The sequence below is a fragment of the Parastagonospora nodorum genome (genome assembly GCF_000146915.1).
Source record: "Parastagonospora nodorum SN15 chromosome Unknown scaffold_8, whole genome shotgun sequence".
Lineage (NCBI taxonomy): Eukaryota > Fungi > Ascomycota > Dothideomycetes > Pleosporales > Phaeosphaeriaceae > Parastagonospora > Parastagonospora nodorum.
The window spans coordinates 1,283,684-1,302,049 of record NW_001884556.1 but is presented as its reverse complement, the minus strand read 5'-3'; the positions used below and the strand labels follow the sequence as shown (position 1 = coordinate 1,302,049).

At 54.6% G+C, this 18,366-nt stretch overlaps 7 protein-coding genes across 7 annotated transcripts; 3 read left to right on the top strand and 4 right to left on the bottom strand.

Annotated features, from left to right (window-relative positions):
* Positions 1 to 133: 133 nt before the first annotated feature.
* On the bottom strand, positions 134 to 2,255 carry SNOG_06065 (hypothetical protein; the record flags this gene model as incomplete). Its single annotated transcript, XM_001796401.1, has 4 exons — positions 134 to 1,072; positions 1,329 to 1,445; positions 1,728 to 1,904; positions 1,965 to 2,255. 4 exons carry the CDS (start codon positions 2,253 to 2,255, stop codon positions 134 to 136), a joined length of 1,524 nt encoding a protein of 507 aa, XP_001796453.1.
* A 752-nt stretch (positions 2,256 to 3,007) lies between these two features.
* SNOG_06063 (hypothetical protein) lies at positions 3,008 to 4,198 on the bottom strand (the record flags this gene model as incomplete). Its single annotated transcript, XM_001796400.1, has 1 exon — positions 3,008 to 4,198. One exon carries the CDS (start codon positions 4,196 to 4,198, stop codon positions 3,008 to 3,010), a length of 1,191 nt encoding a protein of 396 aa, XP_001796452.1.
* Positions 4,036 to 4,587, bottom strand: SNOG_20065 (hypothetical protein; the record flags this gene model as incomplete). The annotated part of the gene is made up of 1 exon (XM_001796399.1): positions 4,036 to 4,587. The coding sequence occupies one exon, from the start codon at positions 4,585 to 4,587 to the stop codon at positions 4,207 to 4,209; it is 381 nt and encodes a 126-aa protein (XP_001796451.1). The 3' UTR covers positions 4,036 to 4,206.
* A 44-nt stretch (positions 4,588 to 4,631) lies between these two features.
* SNOG_06062 (hypothetical protein) lies at positions 4,632 to 7,296 on the top strand (the record flags this gene model as incomplete). Its single annotated transcript, XM_001796398.1, has 4 exons — positions 4,632 to 4,695; positions 4,873 to 6,314; positions 6,462 to 6,770; positions 6,823 to 7,296. 4 exons carry the CDS (start codon positions 4,632 to 4,634, stop codon positions 7,123 to 7,125), a joined length of 2,118 nt encoding a protein of 705 aa, XP_001796450.1. The 3' UTR covers positions 7,126 to 7,296.
* A 297-nt stretch (positions 7,297 to 7,593) lies between these two features.
* On the bottom strand, positions 7,594 to 13,584 carry SNOG_06061 (hypothetical protein; the record flags this gene model as incomplete). Its single annotated transcript, XM_001796397.1, has 4 exons — positions 7,594 to 9,407; positions 9,457 to 10,261; positions 10,401 to 10,991; positions 11,050 to 13,584. 4 exons carry the CDS (start codon positions 13,582 to 13,584, stop codon positions 7,594 to 7,596), a joined length of 5,745 nt encoding a protein of 1,914 aa, XP_001796449.1.
* Positions 13,585 to 14,198: 614 nt separating this feature from the next.
* SNOG_06060 (hypothetical protein) lies at positions 14,199 to 16,006 on the top strand (the record flags this gene model as incomplete). Its single annotated transcript, XM_001796396.1, has 2 exons — positions 14,199 to 14,703; positions 14,727 to 16,006. 2 exons carry the CDS (start codon positions 14,199 to 14,201, stop codon positions 15,893 to 15,895), a joined length of 1,674 nt encoding a protein of 557 aa, XP_001796448.1. The 3' UTR covers positions 15,896 to 16,006.
* Positions 16,007 to 16,429: 423 nt separating this feature from the next.
* Positions 16,430 to 18,155, top strand: SNOG_06059 (hypothetical protein; the record flags this gene model as incomplete). The annotated part of the gene is made up of 5 exons (XM_001796395.1): positions 16,430 to 16,761; positions 16,823 to 16,916; positions 16,954 to 17,398; positions 17,440 to 17,803; positions 18,134 to 18,155. The coding sequence occupies 5 exons, from the start codon at positions 16,430 to 16,432 to the stop codon at positions 18,153 to 18,155; spliced, it is 1,257 nt and encodes a 418-aa protein (XP_001796447.1).
* Positions 18,156 to 18,366: the final 211 nt, after the last annotated feature.

Below are 18,366 nucleotides of genomic sequence, written 5' to 3'. Positions count from 1 at the left end.
TGACTTTTTTTTTGATGACTTCTAGCCTCACTCTCTCTTCACATGAATTAGTTTAACCCCACCTTTAGTACTCTCTTCACATGAAATGTTCTAGAATGACCTATCAGGACCATTCTCGCCACAAACATAAATTCTACTCAGAGATGAACAGTGATTCACTTTCTTCAGACGCGCCCCGTTCGGCCACGAGCAAGCTTTCCGTCGCGCGCGGAACTGAGTCCACACCGAGCTCTGCTGGTTGCTCCTCCTCCTCGTCGTCCCCGTCCTCCTCTACGACGCCATACTCAGGGCTCGATATCCTGTCGTCACTGGAATCGCTGTTGGATACTTGCGGCTTCAGATAATTGCTCATCTGAATCGGTGCTGGAATTGGAGGCGCAACGGTAGAAGCAGCTGCACTACTACGCGGTTTTGGCTCAACAGGGCTTGAAGCCTGTTTCTCTGTTATGGATGTTGTAATTTCGAAGCTGAATCCAGGCCACCTCTCAGCAATCCTGGCTGGGAACAGCTGAACTCTTGGAGCTAATCCCGGGCAAGAGATGAAGACGAATGGCGTTGAGAAGTACTGTCGCTCGGTCGGCTGACAGAGCGAGTATGCAGTTTTTGCGTCCGGATTTTGGCGACGTATTGTTCTCGTTGGCTCACCAGCTAATCCTGAGTCCCTTTCACTCTGTCCGGCTCTCAGGCGTCCCGCCAACGGCCCTGCCTGTGGCCTCTTGGCAAAGTGCGCAAACACCGATATCGTTCCTCCGATGAAGTATACACCACTCTCCCAACTGATGCGCTCTAGGAGATCTTCTCGTGAGCACAGTACGCCCTCACCCTGGCAGAAGTGCAAGTGTAAGTGGTACTTGTCGGGATCGTTCTGCCAGGCCTCGTACGTAGCTAGGAATATGTCGTCGAAAGTAGGGAAGGCCGTGACGCTACGGCGAAAGGCGAGCTGGCCTGAGACGAAGCCGCGCAGGGCAATGAGGGTGGTAGGGCCATTGATGGGAAGAGGCGCAAGTGGAGCCGGGTAAGCGCCGTGTTGGTGATGGTGACGTGAAGACATGAAAAGGGGCGTTGTAGATACCTGGTGAGGTTGTATTCTTTTGTAGACCGTGTATATGCGACGGTTGTGCTTCTGTGTAGACGATGGAAGTATTAGGAGGTGATGAGTCGAAAGAGAGTGGAAGGTGAATGGAGAGCTGGAGTTAATATAGGTGAAATGTTTGTGCGTGCAACCGAGCGGGTGACGCCGTGATCACAGGAGAAGACGAGGTGAAAGGAACATGTGCAAGGTTGAAAAATCATGGAGCACAAAATTCTCTGATTACCCAAGTACCTACCAAAACATACCCATAAATACATGCAATGGGGTAAGGAGAGACAAACCATTTCTCCTGGGGATCGATAAGCTTCTCCTCATCTCCGTCTTGCTGAGCAATCTCCGCCACGGCCTTTCCCTATGCACGTTTCGCAAGAACCCTCTCCTTGATCACTTTTGTGCGCGCAGGGATTGCGAGCGCGGCCAAATCCTGTGTGAAAATCACACAACTCATTTGGAACGAGGCTCTGTTGGCAGAAGCGCACTGCTTCAGCGAGTCTTTCCCCGGTATATATGCGGAGACCGCTCCAGACTTGTTCACAGTAGCGCGAACGATGGCTGGTTGCTCTGGAAAGCGACAAGCTTTCGGCATTGCGTGCCCAATTATGGGTCCTTCTTCCTCGCCGGGCACTGATCAAACCCGCTTGCGTTTCTTCGCAACACTGCCTGGCGATGGTGATTTAGAGACAGTGCCTTCATGGAGTTGTTGCCTTGCACCGGATTTAGCTTCAAGTTTCAGACGAATTGCCATTATTCTCTGTTCGTCAGAAGCAGCGTCTTCGAACTCCTTGCAGAATTCAACATCCTTCATGGCGATCTGTACTTCTCCTGTCGAGACTGAACGTTTTGCGTACTGGTGAGGTATGTAGGCGCATACGCTCCCCTTGCTGTTCAGAATGGCTCGAGCTGTTGGACGGACATTGGGATCGCGGCAACAGTGTGATTTTGCACGACCAATGATGATGCCAGCGTGTAGATGGCGAGTGCTGTTGCTGCCATCTACTGTGATGACCTCAGATGTAGAAGGTGTAGCAGAGAAGGCCAAATTGCTGGCCTGAGTGCTTGATGGTGCCATCGCTGGTATGTTGAGGGGAGCTTCTGTTGGTAGCACTTCGGGGAACGGTGGGTATGGATCTCTGTCCCATTCATCAAGATCCATACCATCCATTTCTCCCGCCTTGTACCACTGTGAAAATAGTTAGCCACGTGATCCAGAATTTGAGTCCCAATCATACTGCATCTTCATGACCTGTAGAGCCCTGCCATCCCCATTTCCATGATTCGCCATTCTTAGCTTCCTCAGTGTCCAGCTTGCGTGTTCTCGTCTCTACCTCTTCGAAATGCGCGAAAAGCACAATTCTGCCATCGACCACGAACTCGGCCTCAAAATACCCTCCGGCCTCCCACTCGCTCGAGCTAATCTTGCCGTCACATACAGTGTTGTCGAGGTGGAAATGGGCATTGTACTGTTCCCAAGGTTTTTGGAAGATATTGTGGACGTGTTCGAGAAATTCCTGTATGATTCCATGAGCTCAAGCTACGATACAGCATCGCGCAGCGTTTCAGCGTACCCAGTAATTGCGCGCTCGTCGCCCAGCAACTCAGTAACTCGTCTCATCTAGTCCTGCGAACTCGCGAACGAGGATCAGTGGAGTGGCCATCGTAGTGAGGCGAGTCAAGATGAAGCACAAGGAGTGTTTGCGGATCGACGTTAGCAAGCGATAGAAGAATGTGTTGGAGATGAGGCTGTCGGTAAGACAGTTGCTGTGTGAAACGGCATGCTTCGTAGATGGCTGGGTAAGATGAACTTGACAACAGTGACTGTATTCCATGCCCAGTTCGCTTCAACAAATACTAAACAATATGGGGTATCACGAGAAAGGCAAGAGCGCGCAATTCAGGAATGAAAAGAACTCGGACCTAAATGTCCACCATGCTGTCGCTGCCGTTGACTGCTCTGCCATTTTCCTTTCCTTTGCCCTTTGCCTTCTTCCGATATGAGTCAATGGCTGCCGCATTGCTGATAGCTCTCTTCTTCCTGCCGACTCTAGCGCTCGTGGTTGACGAGGGCGTGTCATCTCTTTGGTCTTGTATCGAATCCTCTGGAAGAAACTGTCCGCTGCCGGCAGCTTCTCGGACCAACGAGGCGTAGAATTCCTCTACCGCGCGTTGGCCTGGGCTGATATCCTGCGATGGTCCGACATCCTCCGAGATAGAATTGTCCGCTAACGGGTCGGGTGCGGTGAGCTTGAGCCGTTCCGTCCCGAGGTGAAAGCTATTGCACGTTATGCGTGAGATGTGGGCTTTGGCATGCGACATGTCCAGCGCAAGGTGAGCTTTCAGATAGTGCGATAGGGCGGTCGTGAAGGGTTTGTCTGCGCCGCCCTTGAGGGCCTTGCCCCGAGCGACAAAGCCCGGCACATCTGTCCCTGCAATCGTCATGTCTATGTGCTTGAGCAGAGTTGTCGTTGTGGGGAAGGCCAGCTGAATGTGCAGCTGGCGTACGACGTCCTGGATGGACTGTGTGGAGGTACTCGCTGATAGGTGCTTGAAGTAGGTCTCGAGACTGGAGGTGATGAAGGACGACGGCAGTCTCAAGGGCGCGACATGGGCGTCGAAGGCGGTGCGCAGGTAGTTGAGGAATATCTCGCGCACCGGTCCGGGCATCTTGACCAGTAGCAGGGGCAGCGAAGTAAAGCCATCCGGCGAGGAAGTCGCGCCCGGGTCGCGCAGCAGGAGCGCATTGTACGACTGCTTCTCGTACTCGAGGCTCACGTCGATACCACGTGCCCGGCCGGGACTGGGGGCGGGCGATAGCTGCGACGCGTCGGGCTCGATTGACTGGCGATGTCGGTCGATCCAGGCGTCCTCGTCTCCTATCGTCTCCCAGCTGCACTCCTCGAGCGGGCCGAGCTTGGCAGTGTCTTCAGCGGCCGCGAAGTCGACCTGCACCCCGCGCACATTGTCGCCTTTCAACTGCTCTTTGAGCCTTTTCGCGTGCACGTGCAGACTGCCATCAGTCAGGAGCGGGGTGTCGCCGTGGTGCAGTGGGGACAGGCGGTACAGGTTGTAGGTCCTGTTGTAGAGCGGGTAGGGTGGGATATCTGCCATGGTGGGCTCTACGGCAGGTTGGGGCGCGGTGGCGCGTTGCGATGACTACATGCAGGCTCCCTGGTAGTCATAGAAACGGCAATGTCACAGTGAATTGGCTGCACGCGTGGGCTGCACGGGCGCCAGACGGGGCATGACGCAGCGCGTCGGTGTTGTTGACGATCGGCCGTGGGCGCTGCGGGCCCTGGTTTCTCTTGGCATGCCACTACGGCGGGGCTAACAGTTTGTTTCTCTGATTTTCGAAGTGATTCTCGCATTTTCTGCGTAAACAGGACAGCCTTGCACGATCCTTGACAGCACAGCGAGAAATTCCTGCTGCAAGATCCTCCAGTCCTCCTCCACGATACAATCAACCCCAACCACACCACACCCGCCTCGAGCGCATACATTCCCTATACCCCATACCTGAGATACCCCGCCATCACCGATAAACATGTCTGTAGTGGGCGTTGACTTGGGCACGCTCAACAGCGTCATTGCTGTTGCGCGCAACCGTGGTGTCGACGTGGTAAGTACTCGACCTGCCAGGCGCACATGATCCCTTTCAAGAAAAAATAATTACTGACTGCTGCCCAGATTGCAAATGAGGTTTCTAACCGCGCAACGCCGTAAGCCACCACCCTCCCCTCACACGTCACAATTTCTGCAGCTAACGCCGCCCAGATCATTGGTAGGCTTCGGCCCCAAGAGCAGATACATTGGAGAGGCCGCAAAGAACCAGGAGGTCTCCAACCTCAAGAACACTGTCTCGTCCTTCGTCCGTCTCGCCGGGCGCTCCCTCAGCGATCCCGATGTCCAAATCGAGCAGGATTTCGTCTCTGCGCCGCTCGTCGATATCGGCGGCCAGGTCGGCGCCGAGGTCACATACATGGGCAAGAAGGAGCAGTTCACAGCCACTCAGATCACCGCCATGTTCCTCACCAGAATGAAGGCCACGGCCTCTGTCGAGCTCAAGCTGCCCGTCGCCGATGTCGTCCTCAGCTGCCCTGTCTGGTACACCGACTCACAGCGCCGTGCCATCCTCGACGCCGCAGATATTGCTGGACTGAAGTGCCTGCGATTAATCAACGACAACACTGCCGTCGCCCTCGGCTACGGTATTCCTAAGCTCGACCTCCCCACCGCCGAGGAGACGCCACGAAGAGTCGTCTTCGTCAACATCGGCCACAGCAACTACACTGCCACCGTTGTCGAGTTCAGGAAAGGTGAGCTCGCCGTCAAGTCGAGCGCCTGGGACCGCCACTTTGGTGGCCGCTACATCGACAAGGCCCTCGTTGAGCACTTCGCAAAGGAGTTCAAGGAGAAATACAAGATTGATGTCATGGAGAACGGCAAGGCCCGCTTCCGTCTGGCTGCAGGTGTCGAGAAACTCAAGAAGATTCTCTCCGCCAACAACATGGCGCCCCTCAACGTCGAGTCCATCATGAACGACGTCGATGTGCGCGGCATGCTCAAGCGCGAGGAGCTCGAGGAGCTCATCAAGCCGCTCATCGAGCGTGCCACAATCCCCATTGAGCAGGCACTTGCCGAGGCTAAGCTCAAGCCCGAGGACATTGACGCCATCGAGATGGTTGGAGGATGCACGCGTGTGCCCTCGATCAAGACCGCCATTCAGGACTACTTCGGCAAGCCATTGTCCTTCACACTCAACCAGGACGAGGCTGTCGCACGAGGATGTGCCTTCAGCTGTGCCATCCTATCACCAGTGTTCCGTGTCCGTGACTTCTCCATTCACGACATGGTCAACTACCCCATCGAATTCACCTGGGAGAAGTCTGAGGACATCCCCGACGAGGACACTAACCTCACTGTCTTCCAGAAGGGTGGTGTTATGCCATCAACCAAGATTCTCACATTCTACCGTAAACACCCCTTCGATCTCGAGGCCAAGTACGCGAAGCCCGAGCAGCTGCCCGGCAAGACGAACCCATGGATCGGCCGATTTTCGGTCAAGGGCGTCAAGGAGGACCCCAAAGGCGACTTCATGATCTGCAAATTGAAGGCACGCCTCAATATCCATGGCGTGCTCAACGTCGAGTCTGGCTACTATGTGGAGGAGACTGAGGTCGAGGAGCCGATCCCAGAGCCTCCTTCAGAGGAGAAGAAAGAGGGTGATGTACGTGTTGACAATTCCCCTATCGATACAAGTACCGGCCAGCCCGGTCTCGAGCCTGCCGCGAAACGTTTCAAGCCCAGTCCCGAATCTGTATTTGCGCGTCCTGCTTCTTCGATTACAACAGACAAACTAACAGGTGACTCACAGGTAATGGACGTCGACAAGGACGCGCCCAAGGAGCCACCGAAGATGCGCAAGGTCAAGAAGCAACAGAGGAAGGGAGACCTCCCATTGTCTGCTGGCACCGCCTCGCTCGACGAAGCTTCCAAGCAAATCGCAGCCGAGAAGGAGGCTTCCATGATCATGGAGGACAAGCTTGTTGCCGATACCGAGAACGAGAAGAACAACCTTGAGAGCATGATCTACGAGCTCAAGGACAAGATCCTTGACGTCTATGCAGAATTTGCCAGCGACGACGAGAAGGCAAAGCTTAACGCTAAGCTCGAGCAAGTCGAGGTAAGCCGTGATGATTTCTGTATATTCTGGGTATCACTAACACAGTTTGCAGGAATGGCTGTACGATGACGGCGAGGACGCCACAAAGAACCAGTACGTGTCTAAGAAAGAGGACATTCGGTCAATCGCCGGTCCCATCATTCAGCGTTATAACGACAAGGTCGAGGGCGAGCGACAGGCAAAGATGGAGAAGTATCAACAAGAGATGGCTGCAAAGCAGGCTGAGCTTGAGCGCTCCAAGCGGGAAGCGGAGAGCAAGGCACAGGCGAACGCACCGCCAGCGGCCGAGGAGAAGGACACTGAGATGACAGACGCTGAGGGCCAAAAGCCCGACAGCGTTGAGGAGGCTTCTTAGTTGGATGCCCACATTTGAGGCGTTGGCACGGAAGCAAAAGCATTGGTACGGCGTGAGAAGGATTTTTATGAGATTCTTTGCGCATACGAAATGAACATGGTAATGCGATGTTTATGATAGACCAATCCATAGATGTACGACATCAAATTTTTCTTACGAGTCAACATGGAACTTTTGACTGCAATTTTGAAACCTGAAACAGAGTGCCATCGATGATGACGAAGGCATGATGCAAGTCACTCATTAATGATTGATCAACATCTGACAAGTACAAAGTATGCATTTCTCGCCTCAAAACCTTAACACCCTACGAGGCCCAAGATTCTAAGATGATACAGAAACCCCTAATCGAATCCGAGGATAATATACACCCACACCTATATCTGCTTTTGCGCATCTAGACCAAGATCGCATATTCACGAAAGAGAAAAACACCAACAAGATCAACAACCTCAACAGACTAGCGAACTAGCCTCTTGTACTACTCCCTCTTCTCATCAACGGACTCCCACCGACAAAACTGCCCCTCGGACTCCTCAGTCCCGTCTTCTCCATGAGTTTGACGCCCTCAGTCTGCATGCCCAATCTTCTCTCAAAGATGCGCATGACAAGCGCTTGCACGCTCCTCTGTACTTCGCCACTAACCTCCGTGCCCAGCAGCCCCACAACAAGCGGCGCGAAAACCTCAAGATTGGAATCAAACTCCTTCTCCGGGAAATTCGCGTAGCCATCAAGTACCGTGACGACGACAGGGCGCCACGTCACGATGTTGCGCTGTTGAGTTTCCTCATCGAGGTCGATGTAGGAAGCCAGGATGTCGGAGCACAGGGGAATGAGCGCGGCTTCGGTTTGGCTGCGACTAGCAGCCCGCGAAGGCGAGGTGTCGTGGTACATGCGGAAGAGAATGGACACGTAGACGGACGCGGAACCGGATTCTTGCTTGAGGAGGTTGGGTGGCTGCTTCATGAAACCTTCTCGGAAGAGGCGGCCGCGCAGCTCGCGGTTTGCGTTGAAGCGCTTGGCAAAGTGGTAGCTCTTCTTGAGCACGGCCATCAGGCTGAGGAGGTCGGGCGAGGGGATCTGGGTGTAGACGGCTTCGTTGGTGAAGAGTTCTTGTACCGTCTCGATCATCAACAATTGCAAGACGCATTTTGTGATGATCTGGTTGAAGAAGCGACGGCGCGCGGCAGTCACGACGACTGGAGGTTGTTGCAGATCGGCAGTCTCAGGACGGTAGTCTTCAAGTTCTTGAGTTTGCCGTTTGGGCAGTGGAGAAGGCATGCGTTGGTCGCCGTTGGAGTCGGATTTCACAAGCGAAGGGCGTCTTGCGGGTGTTAGGCCGTTGATCCCGAGCGCATTTTCTGGTCGGGATTCTTCTGTGGGGGTCTGAAGAGAGAGTTCGCCTGGCGGGCTTGAAGTTGAATGATCAGGTGTTTCGTGGAAGCCATTGACTGGTGTTGCCTGGGCTGAGCCGCTAGTCGCAGCGGAGAAGAGAGCAGTTGCCTCTGTGCGTTGGAACAGCTCTACAAAAGCGTTGACTATTTGGTTCCAGTGTGTAGGTCCGAACTTCTGAACATTCTGCAGTATCAATTGCTGAAGACAGTTGCTGCCGATCCGGGCCAACGTGTCGTTCTCCTGGCAGATGCAGAGCGCGAGCAAGTCAAGGAAGCGGTCGAGCATATACTCCAATGACTCGAAGAAGTGGGTAAAGAGCTTGATCATGTTGCGCAATGCCTGGATCATGGTCGTCGAGAGCCAGACCGACAGTTCTTCGTGGTTTAACACCTTTGTCATTTCTGACTTGGACTTCAAAACCATGAAAATAGGGTATAGCAGCTGGCGCCACAGCATATCCCAGAACTCGCGCGGGAAGTCTCCTCCGTATGAAATGAGTGTGTCGAAGAGGTAGCTCAGTGCTCGAGAGCGTACTTCTAGGTCCTCACCAGTCATGAGAACGTCGTGGAAGGCAAACAACACCGGGAACCAAAACTGCTCCTCTTGGGTTTGGCGACTGGGCTGTTTGGGTATTGAAGAACCTTTCTCAGAGTCCTTCAGGAAACCAGCGCGAGCTGACAAGGAGCATTCGGGTGTGCGCAGCATCTTGGGCACAGACGACTTAAGGAGTTCAATGGCTTGCAGAGACTTCTTCTGGAACTTGTAGTTCTTGGAGAACTCCGTGAGACAGACGATGAGATCTGCAAAAGCACCTTGTGAGATTACCACACCAAATCGCGTGTTGTACACCTGAGTCACATTCTCAAATGCAAGGTTGACGATGCCCTCTGTGCTTTGTTAGTAGATTATTCGACATGGAACAGCTGCAACACTTACCATATGGCTCACGCGCGGCTACGGTGAAGACACCAAACATAGTCTTCCATCCGGATCGTATGTTCTCGCCACGCGCTTGTATCATCTGTATCAGACAGCGCAGTACCATGTCTTTGACCGCAACCTGACTGGCATTGTTAATAATATGCTCGAAAGGCTTCAAAAAGTCTTTCTGGAACTTGAAACCCGGAAGCTCTTCAATCTCCATGAACTTCATGGACAATTGTCGTAGAGAATTCAGGGCAAAATAGACGACGTTCGTGTTGGTGTGGCATCCCACTTCATTGAAATGAGCACCCAACACTTGCCAAATATTGGTCCATTCGAAGCGGACACGGGTCATATTGTAGCCGCTGATCTCGACGAGCTTCTGTAGACTGTATGTACGTGGTGACTCGCTTTGACCCGATGACTGAATCTCTTGCCAGCTGACCTGAGTGAGAGCCTTGACGAAGTCGACAATAGCCTCTCCGGATAGATTTGCGCTGTTGGTGAAAATGCGGTCGACGCCCCGGACGACGTCCGCTGAACGGCTCTCTTCAGCCACGTCGGCTGAAAAGTTCATGTTCCCTGCTGAAGAGTTCGGCCGCCTTCGGTTAGCAGGAGTAGTGAGTGTTTTGCGTGACTGTGGTGTTCCTGAAGTTGTTTTAAGAACATCAGGAACAGCTCGCTCGTCAATGCCCGCAGAGATGAGCTGGAAGCGGTCCAACTGCGACACGCATGTCAAGATCTCACGCCACGACTCTCGCAGCAGATTTCCTTCGGTTGAGCCAATCTCAATCAATGTCTTCAAGGCTTCCATATTCTTGGGCCTTCATCTCGCTGAGATTGTAAAGGTTGGTGAACCGTGCCAGGAAAGACACGAATGCTTGTCGTGCACTCTCAAGGTCGAAAAGACATGATATTCGGATTGCTAGCTTGATGCCTTCAATGCATAATCGTACGATTTCAATGTTGTGGTCTTGTGCTTGGCTCGACAATGCCGTAAGAATTGGCATCCATGTGACGTCGAACATGGGCCCAACGTGTTTTGAGGAAGAGGCCGGAATGAACTTGGACACTGGTAGCGTGGTAGCTGTCCGTCTTTGAGACCGCAAAAGCTGCTTGTATAGCTGCTCGGTCTTGTTAGCCATCGCTTCGGAAGCCTGTACAATAGCTTCACGTTGCAGGTCGCGCGCACCGCCGGTCAAGACCTGTCCAATCGTTGCCAAACCTCCGGCTGGTTGCTGTTGGATCAAGCCTTTGTCAGCCGCGGCTTCTTGTTCGGTATTCAGAACAATCTCGTTGTGTGATATCTCCTCATATATGCCGCGCAAGTAGTCCTCTGGCAAATCGGCATTGTCATTTATACCGCGGTTGTTCTTGATGAAGTCTTCTGGTGTCATCCTTGGCCCCTTCATCTTCTTGCTGTGCTGGTCGACGTTCAACATGATGACTGAGTATGAAAGAACGTAGGCCGTGTCTGCGTTGGCGTACGCATTTGGATTCCCGGTGATGTACCTCTCTGCAAACTTCAGCATGAAGCGATCAATCTTCTGGGCTTCTCCAGGTAGACGGAAACTTTGCAGGAAGCGCCTAAGAGCATCTGTAAACTCGGGTCTTGGTGAAGTCCATCAAGTCTACGAAAGCGTGCATGATGGCAATGTTTTCCTGATCACCCTCACCGAGAAATTCTCCCAGTGCTATCTTATCAATCTGCTCGTTGTCAAGCAGAAACTTGGCAATGTCCTCAGGTGCATTTGAAGGAATGAAGCCTTCGGAAATCAAAGTCTTCAAGCCGCGCTTTGGCTTGTAGTTGAATTGGCGGAGCGCATTTGTGAGTGCAATCTTTCTATGCTTGGCTTTCTCGAGCTGGCTGTAGTCGTCCTCGGCAAGTGGGGTCACAGTGCCAGAGTCGATACCTACCATGGGCGACTCCGTGTGGTTACGTGTATCGGTCGATATTCTCAAATCGTCGACAGATGGCCTCAGATCCTGGTTACTGGGCTTTCCGCCCTCAGGCAGAACCTGCTGAGCCCAGTTGACCAGAGACCTGAGAATTTCGACCAATGCCTCGAGCGATTCTTGCTTCATAGCGTACTCTTGGGGGTACGCGTGCTCGGCTTCCTGGGAGTGGCCCATGGATACTGTAGTCAACGAGGGAGGCATTGTTCCTCGGGTCTGCCAATCCATCTGTCTTGCTTGTTTCTCGCGTTGGTCTTGATATGCTTGCTGCTGCATCGGAGTGATTGCGACTTGAGTGCTAGACACCTTGGACAGGTGTTCAACAACACGCTGGTACATGTTATCGAGCGCGGTACGGTCACAGTCATAGTTCAGGTAGACTTCTACCAGCGCCCGAGGATCTGCGGCAAGCCTCCCAAATATGGACAGAACATAGTGCTTTTGGAATGGAGGAGCACTGCGCTTATCCAGCGTGGCCAGATAAATCTCCTTCAGGAACACCTCTACCTCCTTCTTGAGCGAGACTCGCAGATACTTGAGCATCAGCCAGAAAATCTCACAGGCTACCTCGAAGACTTGCTTGACGGAGCTAGCTCCGTTTCTGCTCAGGCTCAGACACAGATACTGCTTGATGGCCTGTATGAAGGTCGTTGGCTCGTCGCCACTCCCACTTCTGATGGTTGCATATGGAGACGCGAAAACAGCAATGTTGTTGAAGAGAATGGTATGGATCATATGCAGCGAGAGCAGCTTGGACCTCATGCCTTGAGACCGTACGTCTTGCGCGTGGTCAACGGACAAGCTCTTGGTGCTAAGCCGGCACATGGCTCGGAAGACAAGGTACGCGTCCTTGACGAAGATCTCGTCTTCCTCATCTTCTTCCGAGTGCACGCTGCCGTTCTGTGCATTTGGCGATGGGTCGTTCCCAGAGACTTGTCTCGAACTAGGTTTGCCCTTTATTCGTGTGACGAGCGTCGGCGCATTGTCGTGTATCCGGTCGTCGTTGAAGCTCATGTTGTTCTCGAAACTTTGTAGCGTGATCTTTGGTCCCACGTGCTGGTCGACTGCTTTGTCGCTTGGTTCGGCAGAGTCGGGGTCCTGCTCCTCTTCTCCGTCCTCGCCGTTGACTTGGGAGCCATCGATGCCCTGTGTGCTGCCCTCGGCTTCTTCCGGGACGCTCTCTTCTGACCTGTCCTTGTCGTTCAACGATACGCGCGAGAGGTTCAACCGCGTCTCCTTGACGGCCAATCTTGCCTTGACACGCTCGAATACCGTGCCAACCATTTGTGTCAGGGCGCCCTGCGCTACCTGCTGGTTGGCACTCGACTTGGATAGAAGGAAAATGTTGTACGTCAGTCGCACCGCCTTCAACAGTCCTGCGCCGTGCACCACAATCTTGTCGTTCAGGATGGCGGCCAACAGCGACTTGACAATCTGCAGCTGCACGTCGGGCTGTGTCGCCTCGCCCTGGAAACAATCGCATATTGTGTCTATTGCGCGCTCGATCAGAGGGGGTGCCTCGGTGTTGTCGGCTTGCGGTTCGGACGGGACGGAGAAGTACGAGTAGCTGATGAGCTTGCCGATGCAGTCGAGCGCGGTGATGGAGATGGGGACGTTGGGTGCCTCGGAGGCAAGCTGCAGCGGGGCGAAGAGGATCTCGGGGTTGATGCGCGCCGGGTCGCCCTCTGCCCTGATGGCAGCCAGCGCAGCACTGGTCGCATCGCCGAGCTTCTTGTTCTTCTTCGCATCCTTGGACGCGGAGATTGTCTCGAGTGCGGTGATGACAAAGACGAGGGAGCTGCGGGTCGAGGCTCGTGTTGCTGTAGTGGCTGCTGTGGACTGCGAGTCGGTTCGCGGCCGGTTGACGGATGTGCGGTGGTCGAACATCTGCTCCGAGGTTCGGGGCGCGTCGGAGCCATTGGGTATGTTTAGGGTGGGTGTCGATGGTGTAGGCGGCGGGGGCATGTCTGTCTGGTTCTCTGGTGCCTGTGGTGCCTGTGGTGCCTGTGGCGCTGGGGGAGCACTCGCACTCTCTTCGGCGGCCTCGGATGCCTGCTCGGACGCGGTATTCGCATTGCTGTCCTCGTCCTCTGACGACGGCGACGCTGGCTCTGCATGTTCCTCCGAGTCCACCGGCTTCTCTGTGACCTCCTGCGGCTTCGGCGGGGCCTCGGTGTCGGCCATGGTGGGCGTGGTGGGCGTGGTGGGCGTGGTGGGCGTCTACAAGCTCTCTGGATATATTTCTGGGAGCACCGTTCAGCGACTGGCGGGGCCTTGCTCAGCAACCATTGCGGAAGGAGCAGCACGGAAAAGAGAAGGTGCGTCGGGGTCCCAATGTGCTGGAGCACTACAAGCAGCCAAGCAGGTAGCAGGTGAAAGCAAATAAAAGGCTCGTCCAGCTCGTGCCTGGAGATGACAAAGTGTCTTCGTACTTCGCAGCAGCCTCCTTACTCGTTGAGGTAACGTTACGTACCCTGGCGGCCGGCTTGCATGCGCTGCTGTGGCGCCGACTGTGGCGCCGACTGTGGCGCCGACTGTGGCTGGTGCGGCTCCCCTGCCTAGCACCGACGCCAGGACCCTTCGGTGAGTGACACGCCGGGCGGATCTCTCCAACAGCTCTGCTGGGCTAAACTTTTCTGTTGAGCGACAACTCTGCCATCACTTCTCGTCCCGACAGCTTCGCGTCCGAGCGTGTTCTGCTCCCAATCACTGCCAGCAGCTCGCCGCTTCCCGTCCACAGGTCGCGCCTTCTCTCCGTGCCCGTCACCCCCGAGTAAAATTCAGCGCATCCCGACACAATGCCTGCCACCACCACGCTCCTCGCCCGCGCCGGCTCGCAACTGAGCTCGCGGGGCTCAATTGCGCTGCGAGGTGCTCTGCCCGCCTCAAGATGCCCCGAGTTTGCTGCGTATGTTGCTCGCCGCCCGTCCGATGGAGCTGTGCTGACGCCATCTACAGACGCCGCGCCCCAGCGCTGGCTGCCCTCGCCCGCTACTATGCCTCCAAGTGTAAGCAGAGACGATGCACGCAGTCCTGGCCGCACATGCACAAGACTGACACAGCTCCGCCACAGCCTACCCCTCGCACACGGTCATCAGCATGCCCGCCCTCTCCCCAGAGCCATGACCGCCGGAAACATTGGCACCTGGCAGAAGAAGGCCGGAGACTCGATAGCTCCCGGTGATGTGCTTGTCGAGATCGAGACGGACAAGGCCCAGATGGACTTTGAGTTCCAGGAGGACGGCACCCTCGCCAAGGTCCTCCGCGACTCGGGCGAGAAGGACGTCGCAGTCGGAAGCGTAAGTCACTCTTTTCTGCATCGACAGTGGTCAAGTTGGAACAAGAAGAAGACGACACAAGGGCTAACACTTCCCAGCCCATCGCCGTAATGGTCGAAGAGGGTGAGGACGTCTCGGCGTTCGAGTCCTTCACCATCGAGGACGCTGGAGGCGACAAGACGCCCGCGACTCCCTCCAAGAAGGGCGAGGCCTCCGAGGCCAGCGAGCCCGCCGACTCTGGCTCCAAGACTGCTCCTCCCGCCAAGGAGGAGTCTGCCCCCGCTTCCATCGAGTCCGACTCTACCGGTGACCGTCTGCAGACAGCCCTCCAGCGCCAGCCATCCGTCTCCCCCGCCGTCAAGAAGCTCGCGCTCGAGAAGGGTGTCCCGATTGGCTCCATCAAGGGCACCGGAAAAGGTGGCCAGATCACCAAGGAGGACATTGAGAAGTACAAGCCCACCGGTGGCGCCCCCGCGACTGGCGGTGCCTCCGCCGCTGCTTCCTACGAGGACACCGAAGCCACCAGCATGCGCAAGGTCATCGCCAGCCGTCTGACCGAGAGCATGCAGCAGAACCCCCACTACTTCGTCGCCTCCAGCATCTCCGTCTCCAAGCTGCTCAAGCTCCGCGAAGCCCTCAACGCCTCCGCTGACGGCAAGTACAAGCTTTCCGTGAACGACCTCCTCGTCAAGGCTCTCGGTGTCGCTGCCCGCAAGGTCCCTGCCGCCAACTCATCATGGCGCGAGGACGGCGGAAAGGTCATCATCCGCCAGCACAACGTCGTCGATGTCTCCGTCGCTGTTTCTACACCCATCGGACTCATGACCCCCATTGTCAAGAACGTCAACGGTCTCGGTCTTCAGTCCATCTCATCACAGATCAAGGACCTGGGCAAGCGCGCACGGGACGGCAAGCTGAAGCCTGAGGAGTACCAGGGCGGAACCATCACCATCTCCAACATGGGCATGAACTCGGCCGTCGAACGCTTCACCGCCGTCATCAACCCTCCCCAGGCCTGCATCGTCGCTATCGGCACAACAAAGAAGGTCGCAGTACCCGGCGAGCCCTCAGAAGACGGCTCTTCAAGCATCGAGTGGGATGACCAGATCGTCATCACTGGCAGCTTCGACCACAAGGTTGTTGACGGCGCAGTTGGCGGTGAGTTCATGAAGGAGCTCAAGAAGGCCATCGAGAACCCATTGGAACTCTTGCTATAATTTTGAGACGCATTGCATGGGATATGTATCTTTACGTTTGGGCCTTGTTGAGGGGAGGATTTGTAAGGTCCACGGACCTTTTGTACAATGAATTTCAGCCTTCACCATTTCCTTGTTATATCCTCCACTTTATAGACTATTTGACATGTTCCCAAAAAGCCGCCAGCATCCCATGGTGACATTGGTGAACATGCGTGACTTCGAACCGACGGAAATACAGACCCGGTTCTGTGGCAAACCGTATTATTGTATGGTGCCGACACAGTGGTATGTGGTGGGACATGCCAGGATATCTATGCAGGTGGAAATAGGGATACGCGTGTGACATCCTTCTCGGACGAATAAACTCAAGACACCAAACGTGCCTCGTTTAGCCCCACATTGCTTGATCTATGTGTGGTTAATATGCACTCCACACGAGCGGACTGAAGGCATGTCAGCTTGAAAGGTAGTATCAACGCTGATAAGTATAAAAAGAAGCGCACAAGACGATTCGATGCGCTTCCTTCACAATCCACGGAGACCGAAGCCGCAATGGGAGCTTCCACGCTCATCACACTGTTTCTTTTGACAAGAGTCTTCGCAGTCGATTTCGACTGGGAACGTGAGCAGCTCACGGAAGATGAAGCACTCACTAACAAAGCTTACTGTTTCGGATCTGCAAATGCTGCTCCCACCGAGGAGTGCAGAAGTATTCCTGGAGACGGCGACTGGCCCTGTGTTGAGGACTGGAGTGCTTTCAACAAGACTTTGGGCGGCGTCCTGCTGAAACCTAGGCCACTTGCGAGCGTCTGTTATACAGGAGAAGACTACAATGAACAGAAGTGTGCGCAATTGAAGCAGAGCTGGGCTAGAATGAATTTACAGTGAGCCAGTCATATTTGACCTCTTTCCTTACAACTAAGCTTACATTACAAAGCACCGAAGACCCAACAAGTATCATGTCTCAATGGGCATCAGGAAACAGCTGTACACCAACATCGCAGCCAAATTCTACTTGCACCCAAGGAGGCTGGCCAGTGTACGTCGTCAACGCAAAGACGGTTCGCCATATACAGCTCGCAGTCAACTTTGCACGGAACCACAACATCCGCCTCGTGATCAAGAACTCCGGACACGACTTCAACGGCAAGAGTATCGGTGGGAATTCGCTGAGTATATGGACACAGAGTCTCAAGGGCATGACGTACGAAGCAGAGTATACTTCGCCAATGGGCGAGTATACGGGGAGAGCTATCAAGTACTCCGCAGGTACCCAAGCTTATGAAGGGAGTGCGTTGATGAGCCAGAAGAACATGAGCATGATTGTCGCTGGTGGAAGCACGGTGGGTATCGCAGGTGGTTTTCTGCAGGGTGGAGGACATAGTAGTTTTACCAGCTACTATGGCCTTGCCGCAGATAATGTGCTCGCAATGACGGCAGTCATTGCAGATGGCAGGATTGTGGAGATGCATAATGGACTGAATGAAGACCTCTTCTGGGCGTTCAGAGGCGGTGGCGGCGGTATGTCATAATCATCACCTAAGCATCATGATCACTGACAGTCTTTGTAGGCACCTTCGGCATTGTGACCTCCGTTGTCGTCAAGGCCTTTCCTAAAACTCCTGTAGTCACAGGAAACATCCGCTTCTCTACAAAACCAGATCGTGGCTCCAACAATTCCATCTCAACAGAGACATTTTGGGCCGGCATGAAGGCGTACTGGACCCAGGCAACTTCCATCTGCGACGCCGGCGGCTTAGGCTACAGCTTCATCTACCCCGAAGGAAGTCCTCAAGGCTTAACCTTCACCGTCCGCATATCCTTACCCAACAAATCACTCGCCCAATACCGCACCTTCATCCAACCTCTCCTCTCAGACCTAAACACGCTCGGTGTCAAAATCCCCGATCCCACCCTCAAGCGCTCCTACGCCCACAACCACAATCCCTACCCACCACACACCACCTATCCGAAAAGAGCCATCGGCGAAACAACAGGCCACACCCTCCTCGCATCCCGCTTCTTCCCCCGCACCTCCTTCACCCCCCTCCTCCCTCCCCCAAACCCACCTCGCAATCCGACACCTCATCGAAGCAGGAAATTACACCTTCCACGGCATGAACTACTCCCCCTTACTCACGCTAACCAACACCTCCAACGCCGTAAACCCCGCCTTCCGCACAACCGTCCTGCACGCCCAAGCCTACGAGTCCAACGCGCACTGGGACGGTTCTGCGCCAATCCTATCACACGCAGAATTAACTTCTACACACAGTAGATTGCAGCGATATATGCAGGGCTGGAGGGATGTTACGCCGGGGAGTGGGAGTTATATTAACGAGGGGGATGCGCAGGATTGGGAGTGGAAGGACGCGTTCTACGGGGCGAATTATGAGAGGTTGATGGCGGTGAAGGGGAGGTGGGATCCGGAGGGCGTGTTTTGGGCGGTCGGGGCGGTGGGGAGTGAGCGGTGGGAGATTCGGGATGGA